This window comes from Salvelinus alpinus, chromosome 3 (assembly GCF_045679555.1).
Source record: "Salvelinus alpinus chromosome 3, SLU_Salpinus.1, whole genome shotgun sequence".
NCBI classification, from domain to species: Eukaryota; Metazoa; Chordata; class Actinopteri; order Salmoniformes; family Salmonidae; genus Salvelinus; species Salvelinus alpinus.
In genome coordinates this window covers 7,109,814-7,128,485 of record NC_092088.1, presented here as the reverse complement: position 1 = coordinate 7,128,485, position 18,672 = coordinate 7,109,814, and the positions used below count along the sequence as shown (strand labels likewise).

The 18,672-nt window shown below is 44.3% G+C and overlaps 2 protein-coding genes across 4 annotated transcripts in view; both read right to left on the bottom strand.

Annotated features, from left to right (window-relative positions):
- Nucleotides 1-4,790, bottom strand: part of tacc2 (transforming, acidic coiled-coil containing protein 2) — a 280,409-nt gene extending 275,619 nt beyond the window's left edge. The window contains exon 1 of the mRNA XM_071391355.1: nt 4,564-4,790. Coding sequence (XP_071247456.1) covers nt 4,564-4,689 — 126 coding nt within the window. The 5' untranslated portion in view covers nt 4,690-4,790. The remainder of the gene's footprint in view (nt 1-4,563) is intronic.
- Nucleotides 4,791-8,755: 3,965 nt separating this feature from the next.
- On the bottom strand, nt 8,756-18,665 carry nsmce4a (NSE4 homolog A, SMC5-SMC6 complex component). Of its 3 annotated transcripts, none has more exons than XM_071391347.1 (11): nt 18,119-18,665; nt 17,077-17,414; nt 16,379-16,459; nt 15,904-16,034; nt 15,481-15,629; nt 14,831-14,930; nt 14,383-14,473; nt 11,797-11,891; nt 10,515-10,563; nt 10,308-10,393; nt 8,756-8,962 (listed from the first exon to the last, which is right to left on the bottom strand). In XM_071391347.1, exons 2-11 carry the CDS (start codon nt 17,312-17,314, stop codon nt 8,894-8,896), a joined length of 1,089 nt encoding a protein of 362 aa, XP_071247448.1. In that variant the 5' UTR covers nt 17,315-17,414; nt 18,119-18,665; the 3' UTR covers nt 8,756-8,893. The 3 variants fall into 3 exon arrangements, with proteins under 3 accessions (XP_071247448.1, XP_071247447.1, XP_071247450.1); XM_071391346.1 differs by having other exon boundaries at nt 17,857-18,659; XM_071391349.1 differs by having other exon boundaries at nt 18,115-18,200.
- Nucleotides 18,666-18,672: the final 7 nt, after the last annotated feature.

Sequence of the window (18,672 nt, the reverse complement as noted above, 5' to 3'; positions counted from 1 at the left end):
CAGGTTCCTCTACTACAGATACTCAGTCTACTAGCAGATAGAGGCGGAACAGCCCCAGTCAATGGGAACACCAGGTTCCTCTACTATAGATACTCAGTCTACTAGCAGATAGAGGCGGAACAACCCCAGTCAAGGGGAACACCAGGTTCCTCTACTATAGATACTCAGTCTACTAGCAGAGAGAGGCGGAACAACCCCAGTCAATGGGAACACCAGGTTCACCACCTTTCATCATGTGTATCCTACCACGGAGGTGTCACAAACCCTTTGAATCAGCTTTGTTTTGTCAGAGAAAAACAAGTACACGTTTAAAAACTATATGCTACTTAGTGTTTTATCTGGAAAATGTCTTGCACAGCTAGCTTAATTTGTTTTGATCACTTTACACATTTATTATGGGATCCACCCCTGTAAACATCATTTATTATGGGATCCACCCCTGTAAACATCCTTTATTATGGGATCCACCCCTGTAAACATCATTTATTATGGGATCCACCCCTGTAAACATAATTTATTATGGGATCCACCCCTGTAAACATAATTTATTATGGGATCCACCCCTGTAAACATCATTTATTATGGGATCCACTCCTGTTAACATCCTTTATTATGGGATCTACCCCTGTAAACATCATTTATTATAGGATCCACCCCTGTTAACATCCTTTATTATGGGATCCACCCCTGTAAACATCATTTATTATGGGATCCACCCCTGTAAACATCATTTATTATGGGATCCACCCCTGTAAACATCATTTATTATGGGATCCACCCCTGTAAACATCATTTATTATGGGATCCACCCCTGTAAACATCATTTATTATGGGATCCACCCCTGTAAACATCATTTATTATGGGATCCACTCCTGTTAACATCCTTTATTATGGGATCTACCCCTGTAAACATCATTTATTATAGGATCCACCCCTGTTAACATCCTTTATTATGGGATCCACCCCTGTTAACATCATTTATTATGGGATCCACCCCTGTTAACATCCTTTATTTGAGGATCCAGCCCTGTAAACTTGTGTAACGATGTGTGAGTAGAGGAGGAACATCTCATTTCAATCAAGTGCATTTTCATCCTCGTTCACTCTCCTCGCCGACTCTCCTTGAGGGTGGGAGTGGTGAAGAGACGGGAGAGGAGGGGGACAATCAATCAATCATACATACACGGAAACAGTAAAGCAGTAAAATCATAAGTAATTACTGTACAGTGGCAAGAAAAAGTATGTGAACCCTTTGGAATTACCTGGATTTCTGAATAAATTGGTCATAAAATTTGATCTGATCTTCATCTAGGTCACAACAACAAACAAACACAGTCTGCTTAAACTAATAACACAAACAATTATATGTTTTCATATCTTTATTGAACACACCGTGTAAACATTCACAGTGCAGGGTGGGAAAAGTATGTGAACCCTTGGATTTAATAACTGGTTGACCCTCCTTTGGCAGCAATAACCTCAACCAAATGTTTTCTGTAGTTGCGGATCAGACCTGCACAACGGTCGGGAGGAATTTTGGACCATTCCTCTTTACAAAACTGTTTCAGTTCAGCAATATTCTTGGGGTGTCTGGTGTGAACCGCTCTCTTGAGGTCATGCCACAGCATCTCAATCGGGTTGAGGTCAGGACTCTGACTGGGCCACTCCAGAAGGTGTATTTTCTTCTGTTGTTGATTTACTTCTGTGTTTTGGGTCGTTGTCCTGTTGCATCACCCAAATTATGTTGAGCTTCAATTGGAGGACAGATAGCCTTACATTCTCCTGCAAAATGTCTTGATAAACTTGGGAATTAATTTTCCGTCGATGATAGCTAGCTGTCCAGGCCCTGAGGCAGCAAAACAGCCCCAAACCATGATGCTCCCTCCACCAGACTTTACAGTTGGGATGAGGTTTTGATGTTGGTGTGCTGTGCCTTTTTTCTCGCCACACAGTGTTGTGTTCCTTCCAAACAACTCAACTGTAGTTTCATCTGTCCACAGAATATTTTGCCAGTAGCGCTGTGGAACATCCAGGTGCACTTTTACGAACTTCAGACGTGCAACAATGTTTTTATTGGACAGCAGTGGCTTCTTCCGTGGTGTCCTCCCATGAACACCATTCTTGTTTAGTGTTTTACGTATCGTAGACTCGTCAACAGAGATGTTAGCATGTTCCAGAGATTTCTGTAAGTTATTAGCTGATACTCTAGGATTCTTCTTAACCTCATTGAGCATTCTGCACTGTGCTCTGGCAGTCAGCAGTCAGTAGCAACAGTGCTGAACTTTCTCCATTTATAGATAATTTGTCTTCCCATGGCAGGATGAGCATCAAGGCTTTTAGAGATACTTTTGTAACCCTTTCCAGCTTTATGCAAGTCAACAATTCTTAATCTTTGGTCTTCTGAGATCTCTTTTGTTCGAGGCATGGTTCACATCAGGCAATGCTTCATGTGAACAGCAAACTCATATTTTGTGAGTGTTTTTTGTAGGCCAAGGCAGCTCTAACCAACATCTCCGATCTCGTCTCATTGATTGGACTCCAGGTTAGCTGACTCCTGACTCTCAATTAGCTTTTGGAGAAGTCATTAGCCCAGGGGTTCACATACTTTCCCCAACCTACACTGTGAATGTTTAAATAATGTATTCAATCTAGACAAGAAACATACAATGTGTTATTAGTTTAAGCCGACTGTGTTTGTTGTTGTGACTTAGATGAAGATCAGATCAAATTTGATGACCAATTTATGCAGAAATCCAGATAATTCCAAAGGGTTCACATAAATCTTTCTTGCCACTGTATGTCAATAAAGATTATTGTGACGTGTGTAAAGTGGAAACTAATAGTCAGGATAAGCATTAATAATACTTTGGATAATAGTCTTCATTCTCTTGAGTTCATTCCTCCTCTATTGGCTTCAGTCACAAACTGGACAGAACAGAACAGGCTTTCTGAACCAGTCTGTCATGGCTATAAATAAATATCCCATGCCTGATGATGTAATCAGTCTCCTCAGTTTTGTTTCGATCATCCTATAGCCACTGACGACACAGTGTGAGATCTCTGCATGTATCCAATCTAACCCTAATCCTAGCCACTGACTACACAGTGTGAGATCTCTGCATGTATCCAATCTAACCCTAATCCTAGCCACTGACTACACAGTGAGATCTCTGCATGTATCCAATCTAACCCTAATCCTAGCCTCTGACTACACAGTGTGAGATCTCTGCATGTATCCAATCTAACCCTAATCCTAGCCACTGACTACACAGTGTGAGATCTCTGCATGTATCCAATCTAACCCTAATCCTAGCCACTGACTACACAGTGTGAGATCTCTGCATGTATCCAATCTAACCCTAATCCTAGCCACTGACTACACAGTGTGAGATCTCTGCATGTATCCAATCTAACCCTAATCCTAGCCACTGACTACACAGTGTGAGATCTCTGCATGTATCCAATCTAACCCTAATCCTAGCCACTGACTACACAGTGTGAGATCTCTGCATGTATCCAATCTAACCCTAATCCTAGCCACTGACTACACAGTGTGAGATCTCTGCATGTATCCAATCTAACCCTAATCCTAGCCACTGACTACACAGTGTGAGATCTCTGCATGTATCCAATCTAACCCTAATCCTAGCCACTGACTACACAGTGTGAGATCTCTGCATGTATCCAATCTAACCCTAATCCTAGCCACTGACTACACAGTGTGAGATCTCTGCATGTATCCAATCTAACCCTAATCCTAGCCTCTGACTACACAGTGTGAGATCTCTGCATGTATCCAATCTAACCCTAATCCTAGCCTCTGACTACACAGTGTGAGATCTCTGCATGTATCCAATCTAACCCTAATCCTAGCCACTGACTACACAGTGTGAGATCTCTGCAAGTGTCCAATCCAAAGGTGTTCTAGTACTGAGGGATATAGAGAGCTGTATATGGAGCGCTTTGCCTATACCGTATCCACAAGAAACAACGGTTTAGAAATCTTTCTCTTCCCTTCAGACAAATCCATGTTTCCTCTAGATACAGTCCCTTAATCTGTTATTCAATTTTTACAACCAGATCCCTTCTCTCTTTAAAATCTTTCTCTCGCTCTAAGATCCCTCTCTCTCTCCCTCCAATATCCCCCGTTCTTTCTCTCTCTCTCTGCCACCCAGTGTCCCTGCTCTCTCTGTTTCATTCTCATCTCTCTATCCTTTCTACTCTTCTGCCTTTCCCCATCTCACGCTTTAGTCCACATCCGCTGGCTTCTCCCTCCCCCTTTCTTGTCTTCCTCATTCCCCCTTCTCTCGGTCTCTCCAGCTCCTGACATCAGCCCTCCAACACACAGCAGTACACCCACACTCTGCCTCTCCACAGCCACTGCATGCAAACACTGAAATACATCCATTTGCATCTCTCATCTTCTCCCTCTCTCCGTTCTTCCTCTCCATCCACGACAAGCATTTAGCCACCAACACAGCTGATTTTCTGAGAAATGTTTCAGCCCACCTCTCTCTCTCTCACACACGGAGAGAAGGATATAGAGAGATTGTTGTTCCTACCTGGCTACTGCTGCGTGGTGCGATTCCTATACAGCTCCCCATCCTGCATTCCATATCATCTAGTACCGGCGATGTGGCTGTAGTGGTGCTACAGGGCTGACAGAACACCTCTCTGCAGAACTGCATCTCAGGCAGTTAACGCCACAGCAGAGACATGGCTACGGAAGCATCACAGAGGAGAGCTGGAGCAGGCTAGGAGGAGGATGTGCTGCGGGAGGGAGACGCAACAGAGGAAGTGTGTGTCAACTGTGTGTGTGTGTATTTGTGTGTGTCTGTGAGGAAAAGGGGGATACCTAGTCAGTTGTACAACTGAAATTTGTCTTCCGCATTTAACCCAACCCCTCTGAATCAGAGAGGTGTGGGGGGGGCTGCCTTAAATCGGCATATACGTCTTCGACGCCCGTGGAAAGGGGGATACCTAGAACAGTGGGTCAGCTCGAGGATTCGATCCAGCAACCTTTCAGTTACTGGCCCAATGCGCTAACCACTAGGCTACCCGCCGCTGCACATGCATGTGTGTATCTGTCTCTCTCTGTGTGTGAGTCCCATTGTGTGTATGCACGTGAGTGAGAGTCCCGTTGTGTGTATGCACGAGAGAGAGTGTGTGAGACAGGGACTAATACATGCTTTGCCTGCACCGCCCAGGGTTAACATTTGACCTACAGTACCAGTCAAAAGTTTGGACACCATCTCATTCCAGGGTTTTAATGAATTTTTGACTATTTTCTACATTGTAAAATAATAGTGAAGACATCAACACTATGAAATAACACATATAGAATCATGTAGTAACCAAAAAAAGTGTTAAAAAGATTCTTCAATGTCGTCACCGTTTGCCTTGACAGCTTTGCCCACTATTGGCATTCTCTCAACCAACTTCACCTGGAATGCTTTTCCAACAGTCTTGAAGGAGTTCCCCACATATGCTGAGCACTTGTTGGCTGCTTTTCCTTCACTCCGTGGTCCAACTCTAGCTAGCTACGTTATATGCAAATTCAATTAAAAGTGAAACGAGAGCGATTTATTTATGTATACTTTCCTCGTATCAATAAGATCCCATCTCATGGTATAATGTATATTAGGCAGAGGAACACAGCAACTGGAGGGAAAAAACACCTGATCACGTGACAAGGGAGGAGAGGAGGCAGCGAGGAGCGTGAAAGGACCGTGCCTCTCTAAAACACAGACCCAGAGGCAAGGAGAGTCTTGGTTGATGACGCATGTCTGCATTCATGCAACTATAAAAACAGCATTAGAAAGTAGAGTGCACTCATCTGAAATAGGGCAGAGGACAACATGACACACTGAAGGAATGTGTGGGTTTTAAAATGAACATGGGCTGATGCCGTGACAAAGTAGCAACACATGATGAAACTGAAACGTCCCCTAGACACCCATTATTTACCTGCAGTTACATGATGACACGTCCCCTAGACACCCATTATTTACCTGCAGTTACATGATGAAACGTCCCCTAGACACCCATTATTTACCTGCAGTTACATGAAACGTCCCCCAGACACCCATTATTTACCTGCAGTTACATGATGAAATGTCCCCTAGACACCCATTATTTACCTGCAGTTACATGATGAAACGTCCCCTAGACACCCATTATTTACATGATGAAACGTCCCCTAGACACCCATTATTTACCTGCAGTTACATGATGAAACGTCCCCCAGACACCCATTATTTACATGATGAAACGTCCCCTAGACACCCATTATTTACCTGCAGTTACATGATGAAACATCCCCCAGACACCCATTATTTACCTGCAGTTACATGATGACACGTCCCCTAGACACCCATTATTTACCTGCAGTTACATGATGAAACGTCCCCCAGACACCCATTATTTACCTGCAGTTACATGATGAAACGTCCCCTAGACACCCATTATTTACCTGCAGTTACATGATGAAATGTCCCCTAGACACCCATTATTTACCTGCAGTTACATGATGAAATGTCCCCTACACACCCATTATTTACCTGCAGTTACATGATGAAACGTCCCCTAGACACCCATTATTTACCTGCAGTTACATGATGAAACGTCCCCTAGACACCCATTATTTACCTGCAGTTACATGATGAAACGTCCCCTAGACACCCATTATTTACCTGCAGTTACATGATGAAACGTCCCCTAGACACCCATTATTTACCTGCAGTTACATGATGAAACATCCCCTAGACATCCATTATTTACCTGCAGTTACATGATGAAACGTCCCCTAGACACCCATTATTTACCTGCAGTTACATGATGAAACGTCCCCTACACACCCATTATTTACCTGCAGTTACATGATGAAACGTCCCCTAGACACCCATTATTTACCTGCAGTTACATGATGAAACGTCCCCTAGACACCCATTATTTACCTGCAGTTACATGATGAAACGTCCCCTAGACACCCATTATTTACCTGCAGTTACATGATGAAACATCCCCTAGACATCCATTATTTACCTGCAGTTACATGATGAAACGTCCCCTAGACACCCATTATTTACCTGCAGTTACATGATGAAACGTCCCCTACACACCCATTATTTACCTGCAGTTACATGATGAAACGTCCCCTAGACACCCATTATTTACCTGCAGTTACATGATGAAACATCCCCTAGACACCCATTATTTACCTGCAGTTACATGATGAAATGTCCCCTACACACCCATTATTTACCTGCAGTTACATGATGAAACGTCCCCTAGACACCCATTATTTACCTGCAGTTACATGATGAAACGTCCCCCAGACACCCATTATTTACCTGCAGTTACATGATGAAACGTCCCCTAGACACCCATTATTTACCTGCAGTTACATGATGAAACGTCCCCCAGACACCCATTATTTACCTGCAGTTACATGATGAAACGTCCCCTAGACACCCATTATTTACCTGCAGTTACATGATGAAACGTCCCCCAGACACCCATTATTTACCTGCAGTTACATGATGAAACGTCCCCTAGACACCCATTATTTACCTGCAGTTACATGATGAAACGTCCCCCAGACACCCATTATTTACCTGCAGTTACATGATGAAACGTCCCCTAGACACCCATTATTTACCTGCAGTTACATGATGAAACGTCCCCCAGACACCCATTATTTACCTGCAGTTACATGATGAAACGTCCCCTAGACACCCATTATTTACCTGCAGTTACATGATGAAACGTCCCCCAGACACCCATTATTTACCTGCAGTTACATGATGAAACGTCCCCTAGACACCCATTATTTACCTGCAGTTACATGATGAAACGTCCCCCAGACACCCATTATTTACCTGCAGTTACATGATGAAACGTCCCCTAGACACCCATTATTTACCTGCAGTTACATGATGAAACGTCCCCTAGACACCCATTATTTACCTGCAGTTACATGATGAAACGTCCCCTAGACACCCATTATTTACATGATGAAACGTCCCCTAGACACCCATTATTTACCTGCAGTTACATGATGAAACGTCCCCCAGACACCCATTATTTACCTGCAGTTACATGATGAAACGTCCCCTAGACACCCATTATTTACATGATGAAACGTCCCCTAGACACCCATTATTTACCTGCAGTTACATGATGAAACGTCCCCTAGACACCCATTATTTACCTGCAGTTACATGATGAAACGTCCCCTAGACACCCATTATTTACCTGCAGTTACATGATGAAACGTCCCCTAGACACCCATTATTTACCTGCAGTTACATGATGAAACGTCCCCTAGACACCCATTATTTACCTGCAGTTACATGATGAAACGTCCCCTAGACACCCATTATTTACCTGCAGTTACATGATGAAAGGTCCCCTAGACACCCATTATTTACATGATGAATGATTTCCCCTTAAACACACACGACACAGGAATGCATTAAAATCACTATCAAACCCAGCTGGAGCAGAAAATCACAGTAGGCTTGCAGGAACATCTAAACCCTTTGGACAAAAGGACTGTGGGGAACTATAGGCTTGAAGACTTCTGCAAAGCAAAACGTATATCTGGGTCCCTGGGAAAAGAAAACCCAGGCGAGCAGCAATATTCTCTCATTCCTTTATCTGATTGTGATGTTTTAGTTCGGCAAAATAGACGTTTAGGATGCGTAGATCACCCTCATTTTCTTCCTTGAAGTCAAACACACAATCCCTGTCTTTGGGTTCACTCCCTTTAATCAAATAATACAAAAAACCGCGAACAAGACCTATGAATAGAAAACGAATATTTATAGCTAGAGTTAAAGTCGATAAAATGCTCTAATGTTTTAAAAGGAAATCGCTGTCATATCAGCATCATTCTGTGTGCTGTGTGCTGGGAGCCTGGATCAGTGGCTCGGTGATATCAAAGGCCTCGATTAACTCCTAGAGAGAGAGAGAGACAGAACAGAAGAAAACATCATCATCCAACTCCTTCAGAAGAAAACATCATCATCCAACTCCTTCAGAAGAAAACAGTTGATCATCTTGTGATATAACATCATCATTTAACTCCTTCAGAAAAAACTGTTGATCATCTTGTGATATAACATCATCATCATCATCATTAACAACAACAAACAACTCCTTTACAAACTCTAATTTCCACACCAACTTCAGACACCCTCTAGCGGTTGGAGGATTAAATTACCTCGAGCTCAACATTTAAATAGGTTGGTAAATAACGGTACATTTTGCAACTAAAGATACCCTTCTAGCTAGCTGACCACCGATCATTGCAGTTTACGTACGGTAAGTTAAATTAGGTTTTGAGAGTTTTCAAAAAAGTAATATATACACACACACATTTTGTGGGACACGATGTATATTGTAAAATTCGACTACGCGACAGACCCCACATCATTTAATATCCAACTTTTTACCTAAATTATTCATACTCAATTTATATGTTAGTATTAAACTGTTATCTACTTTCTCAAAACATAAGATTTTATCCGTAAAACAACACTGAAGAATATTTTGGCGAAGAACCATTTTTAGGAGTTTACAAGATGGCGCATCGGGCTAAGCAATGAAAAGTTGACAGCCAAGTCCTGTTTTCTTTACCGGGAGGCTAGTCGACTATCTAGTAAACACTTCGGATGCGAGGTTGGCGTCTCTTTTATTGAACAAAAAATGTTAAAGATATATTAATTTAATTAACAAAATAGTGAGGTGGCCAATAACTGGGGACCGTATGCCAATGATACAGGATGTCATTTTTTGGGGGGCTAAAACCGCTAATCAAAAAGATGATCGTAGTAGTTAAGTCCACTGAAATGTCAGACATGCTAATTGTTTTTTACGACACCAATAATCACAAAACATTGACGTCTTTAAAACACAAGATAACACTGTTGATGGTAATATATTTCTTAACCGCTGTTGAATACGAGGTGCTACTCTACTGTTATCTACTAAATTATGTACAGAGAAAGATTTCCAAGAAACTATGCTAAAATCCATGTGTATGTGTTCTGTCCCAGTGTGTGTATGTGTGTCCCTGTCCCAGTGTGTTTGTGTGTGTGTGTGTGTGTGTGTGTTCTGTCCCAGTGTGTGTGTGCGCATGTGCATTTGTTCTGTCCCAGTGTGTGTGTGTGTGTGTGTGTGTGTGTGTGTGTGTGTATGTTCTGTCCCAGTGGGTGTATGTGTGTGTGTGTGTGTGTGTATGTATGTGTGTCCCTGTCCCAGTGTGTGTGTGTGTGTGTGTGTGTCTGTGGGTGGGTGTTACCTTCCAGCTCTTGGGGCTGATAGAGATGACACACTGCTGCCTGTTAGTCGCTCCTCCAGCCTCCACCTCCCCTTCCTCCACAGGGGCTGTCAGAGATAAAGACACGTTAATGACGGCTTACGACAAAGAAAACTATCGTGAAAAATGATTACCCCAAACAGCTTAGCAAGAAAAGTCATTTTGTCACAATAGGAGATTCTCTCTTACCTATACAAGGAAGTTTGTGATTATCCAGGTACATTTTCGCCAAACCATCCTGAGAAACACAAACAACGCCATCACCAACCATCCACATGACATATCAATAGGAGAAGTGTTGGAGAGAGCAGTGCCTTGAAGTGGCTTCCTGCTATCTAATAATAACATCTATCAGACACTTCCTATCCAGACACTAGTCCCAAACACACTTCCTATCCAGACACTAGTCCCAAACACACTTCCTATCCAGACACTAGTCCCAAACACACTTCCTATCCAGACACTAGTCCCAAACACACTTCCTATCCAGGGACTAGTCCCAAACACACTTCCTATCCAGGGACTAGTCCCAAACACACTTCCTATCCAGGGACTAGTCCCAAACACACTTCCTATCCAGGGACTAGTCCCAAACACACTTCCTATCCAGGGACTAGTCCAAACACACTTCCTATCCAGGGACTAACCCAAACACACTTCCTATCCAGGGACTAGTCCCAAACACACTTCCTATCCAGGGACTAGTCCCAAACACACTTCCTATACAGGGACTAGTCCCAAACACACTTCCTATCCAGGGACTAGTCCCAAACACACTTCCTATCCAGGGACTAGTCCCAAACACACTTCCTATCCAGGGACTAGACCCAAACACACTTCCTATCCAGGGACTAGTCCCAAACACACTTCCTATCCAGGGAATAGTCCCAAACACACTTCCTATCCAGGGACTAGTCCCAACACACTTCCTATCCAGGGACAAGTCCCAAACACACTTCCTATCCAGGGACTAGTCCCAAACACACTTCCTATCCAGGGACTAGTCCCAAACACACTTCCTATCCAGACACTAGTCCCAAACACACTTCCTATCCAGGGACTAGTCCCAAACACACTTCCTATACAGGGACTAGTCCCAAACCCGCTCCTCATCCTGACCAGACTAACCCGCTGCTCATCCTGACCAGACTAACCCACTCCTCATCCTGACCAGACTAACCCGCTGCTCATCCTGACCAGACTAACCCGCTCCTCATCCTGACCAGACTAACCCACTCCTCATCCTGACCAGACCTGAATGTAATGCCTGCAGGATAACCCACTCCTCATCCTGACCTGAATGTAATGCCTGCAGGATAACCCACTCCTCATTCTGACCAGACCTGAATGTAATGCCTGCAGGATAACCCACTCCTCATCCTGACCAGACCAGAATGTAATGCCTGCAGGATAACCCACTCCTCATCCTGACCAGACCTGAATGTAATGCCCTGCAGGATAACCCACTCACCCTGACCAGGAAGGAGGTGTGGAAGATGTTCTCCACAGAGCGGGAGAAGGAGGTGGGGTCTATGACAAACTCATAGTAGGAGATGGGAGATGTGGCTGGAGATACAAGGGGAGAAAAGGTACATCACAAATGGCTCTTTAACCAACGAATATCAAAACATTTCTACCCTAATTAAAATGTTTACATCAGAGTTTTATAAAACGTTTTGTTACACCTTATAGGGCGTTCACTCACTGCTCTAGAATGTAGTGAAATACGGGTCATTTTAAGAGGGTGCTAATAAATTAATGTCTAAACGTTGATTTCTTTAGCCTTATGCCATTATGAATGACATACAATTAATCATTAGATTGTTCGCTACAATATTAAATATGCTCGTACTTTAACAGTGCTGATGAAATAAGAACGTAGGGATGATCCCATTTAGACGACTGATTGATTGTTCGGTCGATAGGCTGTTGGTCGACCAAGATTCATTTAGTCGAGCAGTGGCAAATATATTTAAAATGTACAGGCACACGAGACACCCGTCTGATTCACGCCTGTCCCAGTGGACTGATCCATGGCGGAGGCCTGTCCCAGTGGACTGATCCATTGTCGAGGCCTGTCCCAGTGGACTGATCCATTGTCGAGGCCTGTCCCAGTGGACTGATCCATTGCGGAGGCCTGTCCCAGTGGACCGTTCCATTGTCGAGGCCTGTCCCAGTGGACCGATCCATTGGCGAGGCCTGTCCCAGTGGACTGATCCATTGGCGAGGCCTGTCCCAGTGGACTGATCCATTGGTGAGGCCTGTCCCAGTGGACTGATCCATTGCGGAGGCCTGTCCCAGTGGACTGATCCATTGCGGAGGCCTGTCCCAGTGGACTGATCCATTGCGGAGGCCTGTCCCAGTGGACTGATCCATTGCGGAGGCCTGTCCCAGTGGACTGATCCATTGCGGAGGCCTGTCCCAGTGGACTGATCCATTGCGGAGGCCTGTCTCAGTGGACTGATCCATTGCGGAGGCCTGTCCCAGTGGACTGATCCATTGCGGAGGCCTGTCCCAGTGGACTGATCCATTGCGGAGGCCTGTCCCAGTGGACTGATCCATTGCGGAGGCCTGTCCCAGTGGACTGATCCATTGCGGAGGCCTGTCCCAGTGGACTGATCCATTGCGGAGGCCTGTCCCAGTGGACTGATCCATTGCGGAGGCCACGGGGATGACACAACAGTAGCACCATTTACCATAATTTATAAAATCGACAATGTTTGTTTGGTTACGGTAATTTCTGTTCATGCATTCAATATATTATTATTATTATTATTATTACAGTCGTACCGTTGTCATTGTAGGAGTGGACAGATTAAAGGTCAAGTGCTGGTTACGTGTTATTTATTTATTTAAATTTGGGGGCCACTGTTCTACTAAATGTTATACATTCGCGTCACTGTCCGATAGACAAACCGCGTCACTGTCCGATAGACAAACCGCGTCACTGTCCAATAGACAAACCGCGTCACTGTCCAATAGACAAATTTGGGGGGGGTTGAGGTGAGGAGGATTATTTAAGGACTTGGGAAGGTTGAACACCAGGCGGGCTGCTGCGTTCTAGATCAGTTGCAGGGGTTTGATGGCACAAGCGGGGAGCCCAGCCAACAGAGAGATGCACTAGTCCAGAAGGGACATTACAAGTGCCTGGATTAGGAAACCTGTAGGTTATTTCTACATAGTTACCAAATGGTAATAGAAGTTACTTTTTTAGGTCTTTATCATTTAGATAAGAGTTTTGAATAACCCCATAATATACATTTTGAGATATGAAGACTTTATTATAAATTAAACTGTTCCACGAAAATGTGCATATAAAAATCCTAACTGGCAGGGAGATCAGTCGAAAATGGTACGATAACTTGGCACGCCAAGGTTGCCGACCTCTGTTGTTGCCTATTAGGGACTTTAGTACCTTAACGGCAGAATCTGCGTAAAAACCAGCAGCAGCGGGAGGAGGGAACAGATTTTCTTCTGGTTTGGCTACAGTATAGGCTACATTTAGTTTTGTACTTCTTGGATTTCATTTAGAAAAAGCTCATGTTATCACACACGAACCTGCAGCCACACTAGCTAGCTTGTCAGTCGACGTTGGAAGATAGCGGCCGTTCCGCCCACGGAGCAGCGAGTTCTACTGAGCAGTGACCAAGACGACGATCCGTTTTGGAAGGAAGCGGTTGTCAATAAAGCGGTGAATTGGGAGATTTAACAGTGTGTGGGCCTTCTTGTTCTATACCAGCGACCACTTTTTATGAAATTATATTCCCTCTAATCATTCTAAATTCTCTGAGTAAATCGGCTGTAACTTTCAAACCATACATGCTAGAGACATACAGTTTGGATGTAGTTCTCTATTGAACGAACATATTTTCAGAAATGTTACTAGTCAACAAACCCTTGATTCCTCTCGAAGCCTATTGGAGCAGAGGATCTAAGGTCCCTCCCCCTAGTCGGTCTTGTTTTTTGTTGTCGTTTTTTTTTCAATTGTAAAGCGACTTTGGGTCCTTGAAAATCGCTTTATAAATATGTTCTTATAATAATAAGAGTCATGACTTACGGTCGTCAAAGAAGTAGCTCCGCAGGTATCCCAGAATCCTCTCTACCTCCTTCTCTGTAGCTTCCTGGTGAGACTCCTCCATCCTCTTCAACTGGAACAGACAATGACATAAAATATAGATTTTTTTTTTTTACCTTTAATTAACCAGGTTAGTCTCCTTGACATAAAAATCTATTTTCCAAAGCAGATATACAGTTAAAACCAGGGGAGCTTCCCTCCTCGTCAACAGCTGGACAGAAATATTAAACACATACATCCTGGCTGATCAAACCGATCTCCTTATTTCAAAGCCCTACTATATAGTAACTATATAAAACACCAAAAGGCCATATCACACTACTGGACCATACACAGCCAAGCCAGACCAAACCAAGGTGTGCTGGGATGGCCTGGTGACTCTTCCAGGAGAGTCAGGTTGAGGTCAGCACAACAGTGTTAAAGCGGAGACCTGAGTGGGCATGATCCTCTTGGCTTCCTTGCCGGGAACTTTCCTCTGTCTCTCTACCCTCTGGCGAGGTGGAGGTAGCTCAACCAGGAACGATCCCATCCTGGTAGAGAGACACACACAGAGAGTTAGTAAAAGAGTTTTAAACAGGTTCTCGTTTATATTTAAGTGAGCAAATCACTTTTGACTCAAGCATCCCAAAGAGGATGATGATGTCTGCGTTCGTCTACATGCAGAATCAGAATCACTGATCGACAAATCAAACTACTTGTTTTGTGATCAATACTAGGACTTCTGGGCCTCGCCGGGTTGAAACTGAACCCCTCAAACACACTGATTCACTTGTAGTGGAAAGAGGGGGTAGTCTTGAAGCAGCACTGAGCTCTGTTAGCTACCCTCTGCTCTCCACACACACACACACACACACACACACAGTGGAAAGAGGGGGTAGTCCTGAAGCAGCACTGAGCTCTGTTAGCTACCCTCTGCTCTCCACACACACACACACACACACACACACACACACACACACACACACACACACACACACACACACACACACACACACACACAGTGGAAAGAGGGGGTAGTCCTGAAGCAGCACTGAGCTCTGTTAGCTACCCTCTGCTCTCTAAACACACACACACACTTACATATAGTGGAAAGAGGGGGCAGTCCTGAAGCAGCACTGAGTTCTGTTAGCTACCCTCTGCCAGGCGTCCTGGGGGAGGTAGCCGCCGCTCGCTCCACCCTCCACATCTTCATCTTCCTCCTCCAGGCGATTCAGACCCATGAATGACAGCTTGGTGGACCAACAGAAACACAAAGGATAAAGGGTGAGCAATCTGACAACCAGTAGCCTTCACCTTCGTCACCTGCCTTTATCCCCCCATCCTCCTCTACCTTGCCCATCCTCCTCCTCTACCTCCCCCATCCTCCTCCTCTACCTCCCCCCACCCTCCCCCACCTCCCCTATCCTCCTCCTCTACCATACTCCTCCACCTCTACCCCCCCCCCCATCATCCCCCTCCCCCCATCCTCCACCTCCCCCTCCCCCCATCCTCCTTCCTCCTCACCAGGTGTTCAGCGAAGGCTGCGGGGTCGAAGGCTGAACCCTCTGCGTGTAGCTGGCTGGCCTTCTCCTTCCCCAGGTCTGTAGCCAGCACCAGGAGCTGGGCGTCTAAAGCGGCTTCACGGGCCTGACGGACTGGGAGAGAGGAGACAAAACAGAACAGGGAGGAAGAAGAAGACAGGGAGGAAGAAGAAGACAGGGAGGAAGAAGAAGACAGGGAGGAAGAAGAAGACAGGGAGGAAGAAGAAGAAAGGGAGGAAGAAGAAGACAGGGAGGAAGAAGACAGGGAGAAAGAAGAAGACAGGGAGGACATTCGATTAAGATAGTAGAACATCCTTCCTCTGAATAACCACTGATTCAGACATTACTAGATAGGTTAAAGCAGGTTAAAGCAGGGGTTAGCTCTCACCAATCTGACTATGTTAGATCAGTGGCTACTTCGAGGAAGGAAGGAAGAATGATGACAGATCGTATCATACCTTCTGCAAACAGTTTGTTGGCCTCCTCCAACACGTCTGTCAGTTTGTTGTTGGTGGGACTCAACATGTCCTCTCTGTTCTCTGGGAAGAAGAGAGAAGAAATAGATTGGTTAAAAAGGTACAATAGGTAGAAATCACTCCCCCATTTCCTGGTTGATAAAATTCTTTCACATTCCCCTAATAAAAATGATATAATATGGCAAAACAAGTCATGTAGAGAATCATTGTACAATCTAAACCGCTGTGAAATAGAACCAAAATACAGCTAGTGTTTTCAGCTGTTTGAAGCTGCTGTATTAGACTTGCGTTCAATGAGAATAACAGATCTAGAACTCACATTTCTATGTGAATTTGGTCAGGTTGCCCACAAAGTTACCTACTGACCTTTAACTTGCCAGGTGTCCAGGCACCTGGGAGTTTTAACACAAACCTGTCACAGGCCGGCATCTGCCTCCAGATTCTCCACCCTTCTCCAGAAGTGGACCCTTGCACACGCCCATCACGGATTTAAAAAATGGTGGTAATTCCCTCCAGCCAATGCTTATACCAATCCAATACTTTTAAATCAATGAAAGGGAGAATACACTTTTTGAAAAGTGTGGAGAATTGGGAACTAATGGCCCATGGATACCATTTCCAGACAGTCCCCACTACATTACATTTGAGTCATTTAGCAGACCCTCGTATCCCCTACTCACGTTGAACAGAGTTGATGAGGTCCCTGTACTTGCTCCTGATCTCTCTCCTCCGTGCTGGATCATTGTCCTCATCCTGCATGTCTGCTGGGCTGCACCCGGCCTCATCATCATCACCACCGGTTGCTGCATCCCCCCGCTCCGCAACCGCTCCCCTGGCGCCGCCTTTCCCCCCAGACACACCGTTCTGACGGTGGGTACCGGTACCAGATTCATCCCCTCCTCGGTTGGCTCGCTTCATCTTGGATACTGGTGTTTTGGTATTTTGTGTGGTCGGTTGATTGGTTGGTAGTCCGCCCTCCTCTATCCTTTCAGGTTTAGGCTTTCGCCCCTCTTTCAAACTAAGGTGAGGGGACAAAGTGTTGATGAGATGGTTAGCTTAGTAGCACCACATGTTATCTGGCAGGGTTGAGGTTAATTTGAATTCAGGATGTAAACTGAAATTCCAAATGCAATTAAATGTTTTCCTCAATGATTTTCAAAAAGGACATCTGAAAGTGGAATTGGGAATTCAGTTAGCAAACTTGAAGTGACTGAATTCAAATATGATTGAGCCCAACACTTATCCAGATGTTCCCGAAATAGCTAACTAAACATCAGATAATAGCTAAACATCAGATAATAGCTAAACAGCAGATAATAGCTAAACAGCAGATAATAGCTCAACATCCGTTAATAGCTAAACATCAGTTAGTAGCTAAACATCAGTTAATAGCTAAACATCAGTTATGGTTTCAAATGTTTGCTATTCATGATTATTCAAATACAAATGACTGAACTTACATTTTTGTTGTTTTCCCGTTTTGTTGTTTTCTTTTCGTTTTTTTTTTGTTGCTACAAATTTGACCTAACTTGACTTCAACGTTACCCGCTAACGTTAACGTAGCTAGCATCCGCCGTCAGATAAAGAAGTTATGGCGATTTCAAATCACCCACTTGATGTTTTTTTGTTGACTAGATGGTATACAACTTGCTGGCTACATAATCATTTAGATGTTCGATTTCCGAAAATCAACTTTATAATATAATATATATACATACTCACAGGAGAGGCTTTGTTGAGAGCCCTCAAAGAGTCAATCAGCTTATTTTGCAGGCATGTCTGTGTTTGGCACGAATCGAATGCTTGAAGACGGAAGTTTTGGTCAGAGAGGACGTGCAGAGCAGCATTCAATATCGAAACGTTTCATAAACGTTGGTGAACAGCGCGAATGGAAGTTATATCCTAGCACATCATATTGGGCATAAGGAATGTCAATTAACCCGTGCTTGATTTGGGATTTAAAAATAAATAAAACTGCATTCTTTTCCTGGGCCGTCAATTCCCCGCTTGGTTGGGGGGGGGGGGGGGGCTCGCTTAGGTCCCCCAAAAGGCTAGAGCCGGTCCTGATTTTCATGACCATAAGAGCCCTCATTTGACAACTTGGAAAAGCGCATTTAGGCTAGCGCATTCTCAAACTCGAACAGTCTACTGGCACATATACACCGGAATTCATACTGTAAAATAAACGTGAACACCGCGGAATCAGGATATGAATGCACCGCCTCCATTTCTATTCAATGCCAGATCCCGCCTTAATCAACGTTTTTTTGCCGCCA

Excerpts from the sequence above, each read along its gene's own strand:
- nsmce4a (XM_071391346.1), bottom strand. The coding sequence starts at position 17,966 with ATGCTAGCTACGTTAACGTTAGCGGGTAACGTTGAAGTCAAGTTAGGT. Across the intron at positions 15,630-15,903 it reads CAGCCTTCGCTGAACACCTG|CTGTCATTCATGGGTCTGAA; the intron begins GTGAGGAGGAAG and ends TGGTCCACCAAG. Across the intron at positions 8,963-10,307 it reads TCAGCCCCAAGAGCTGGAAG|GAGTTAATCGAGGCCTTTGA; the intron begins GTAACACCCACC and ends CTCTCTCTCTAG.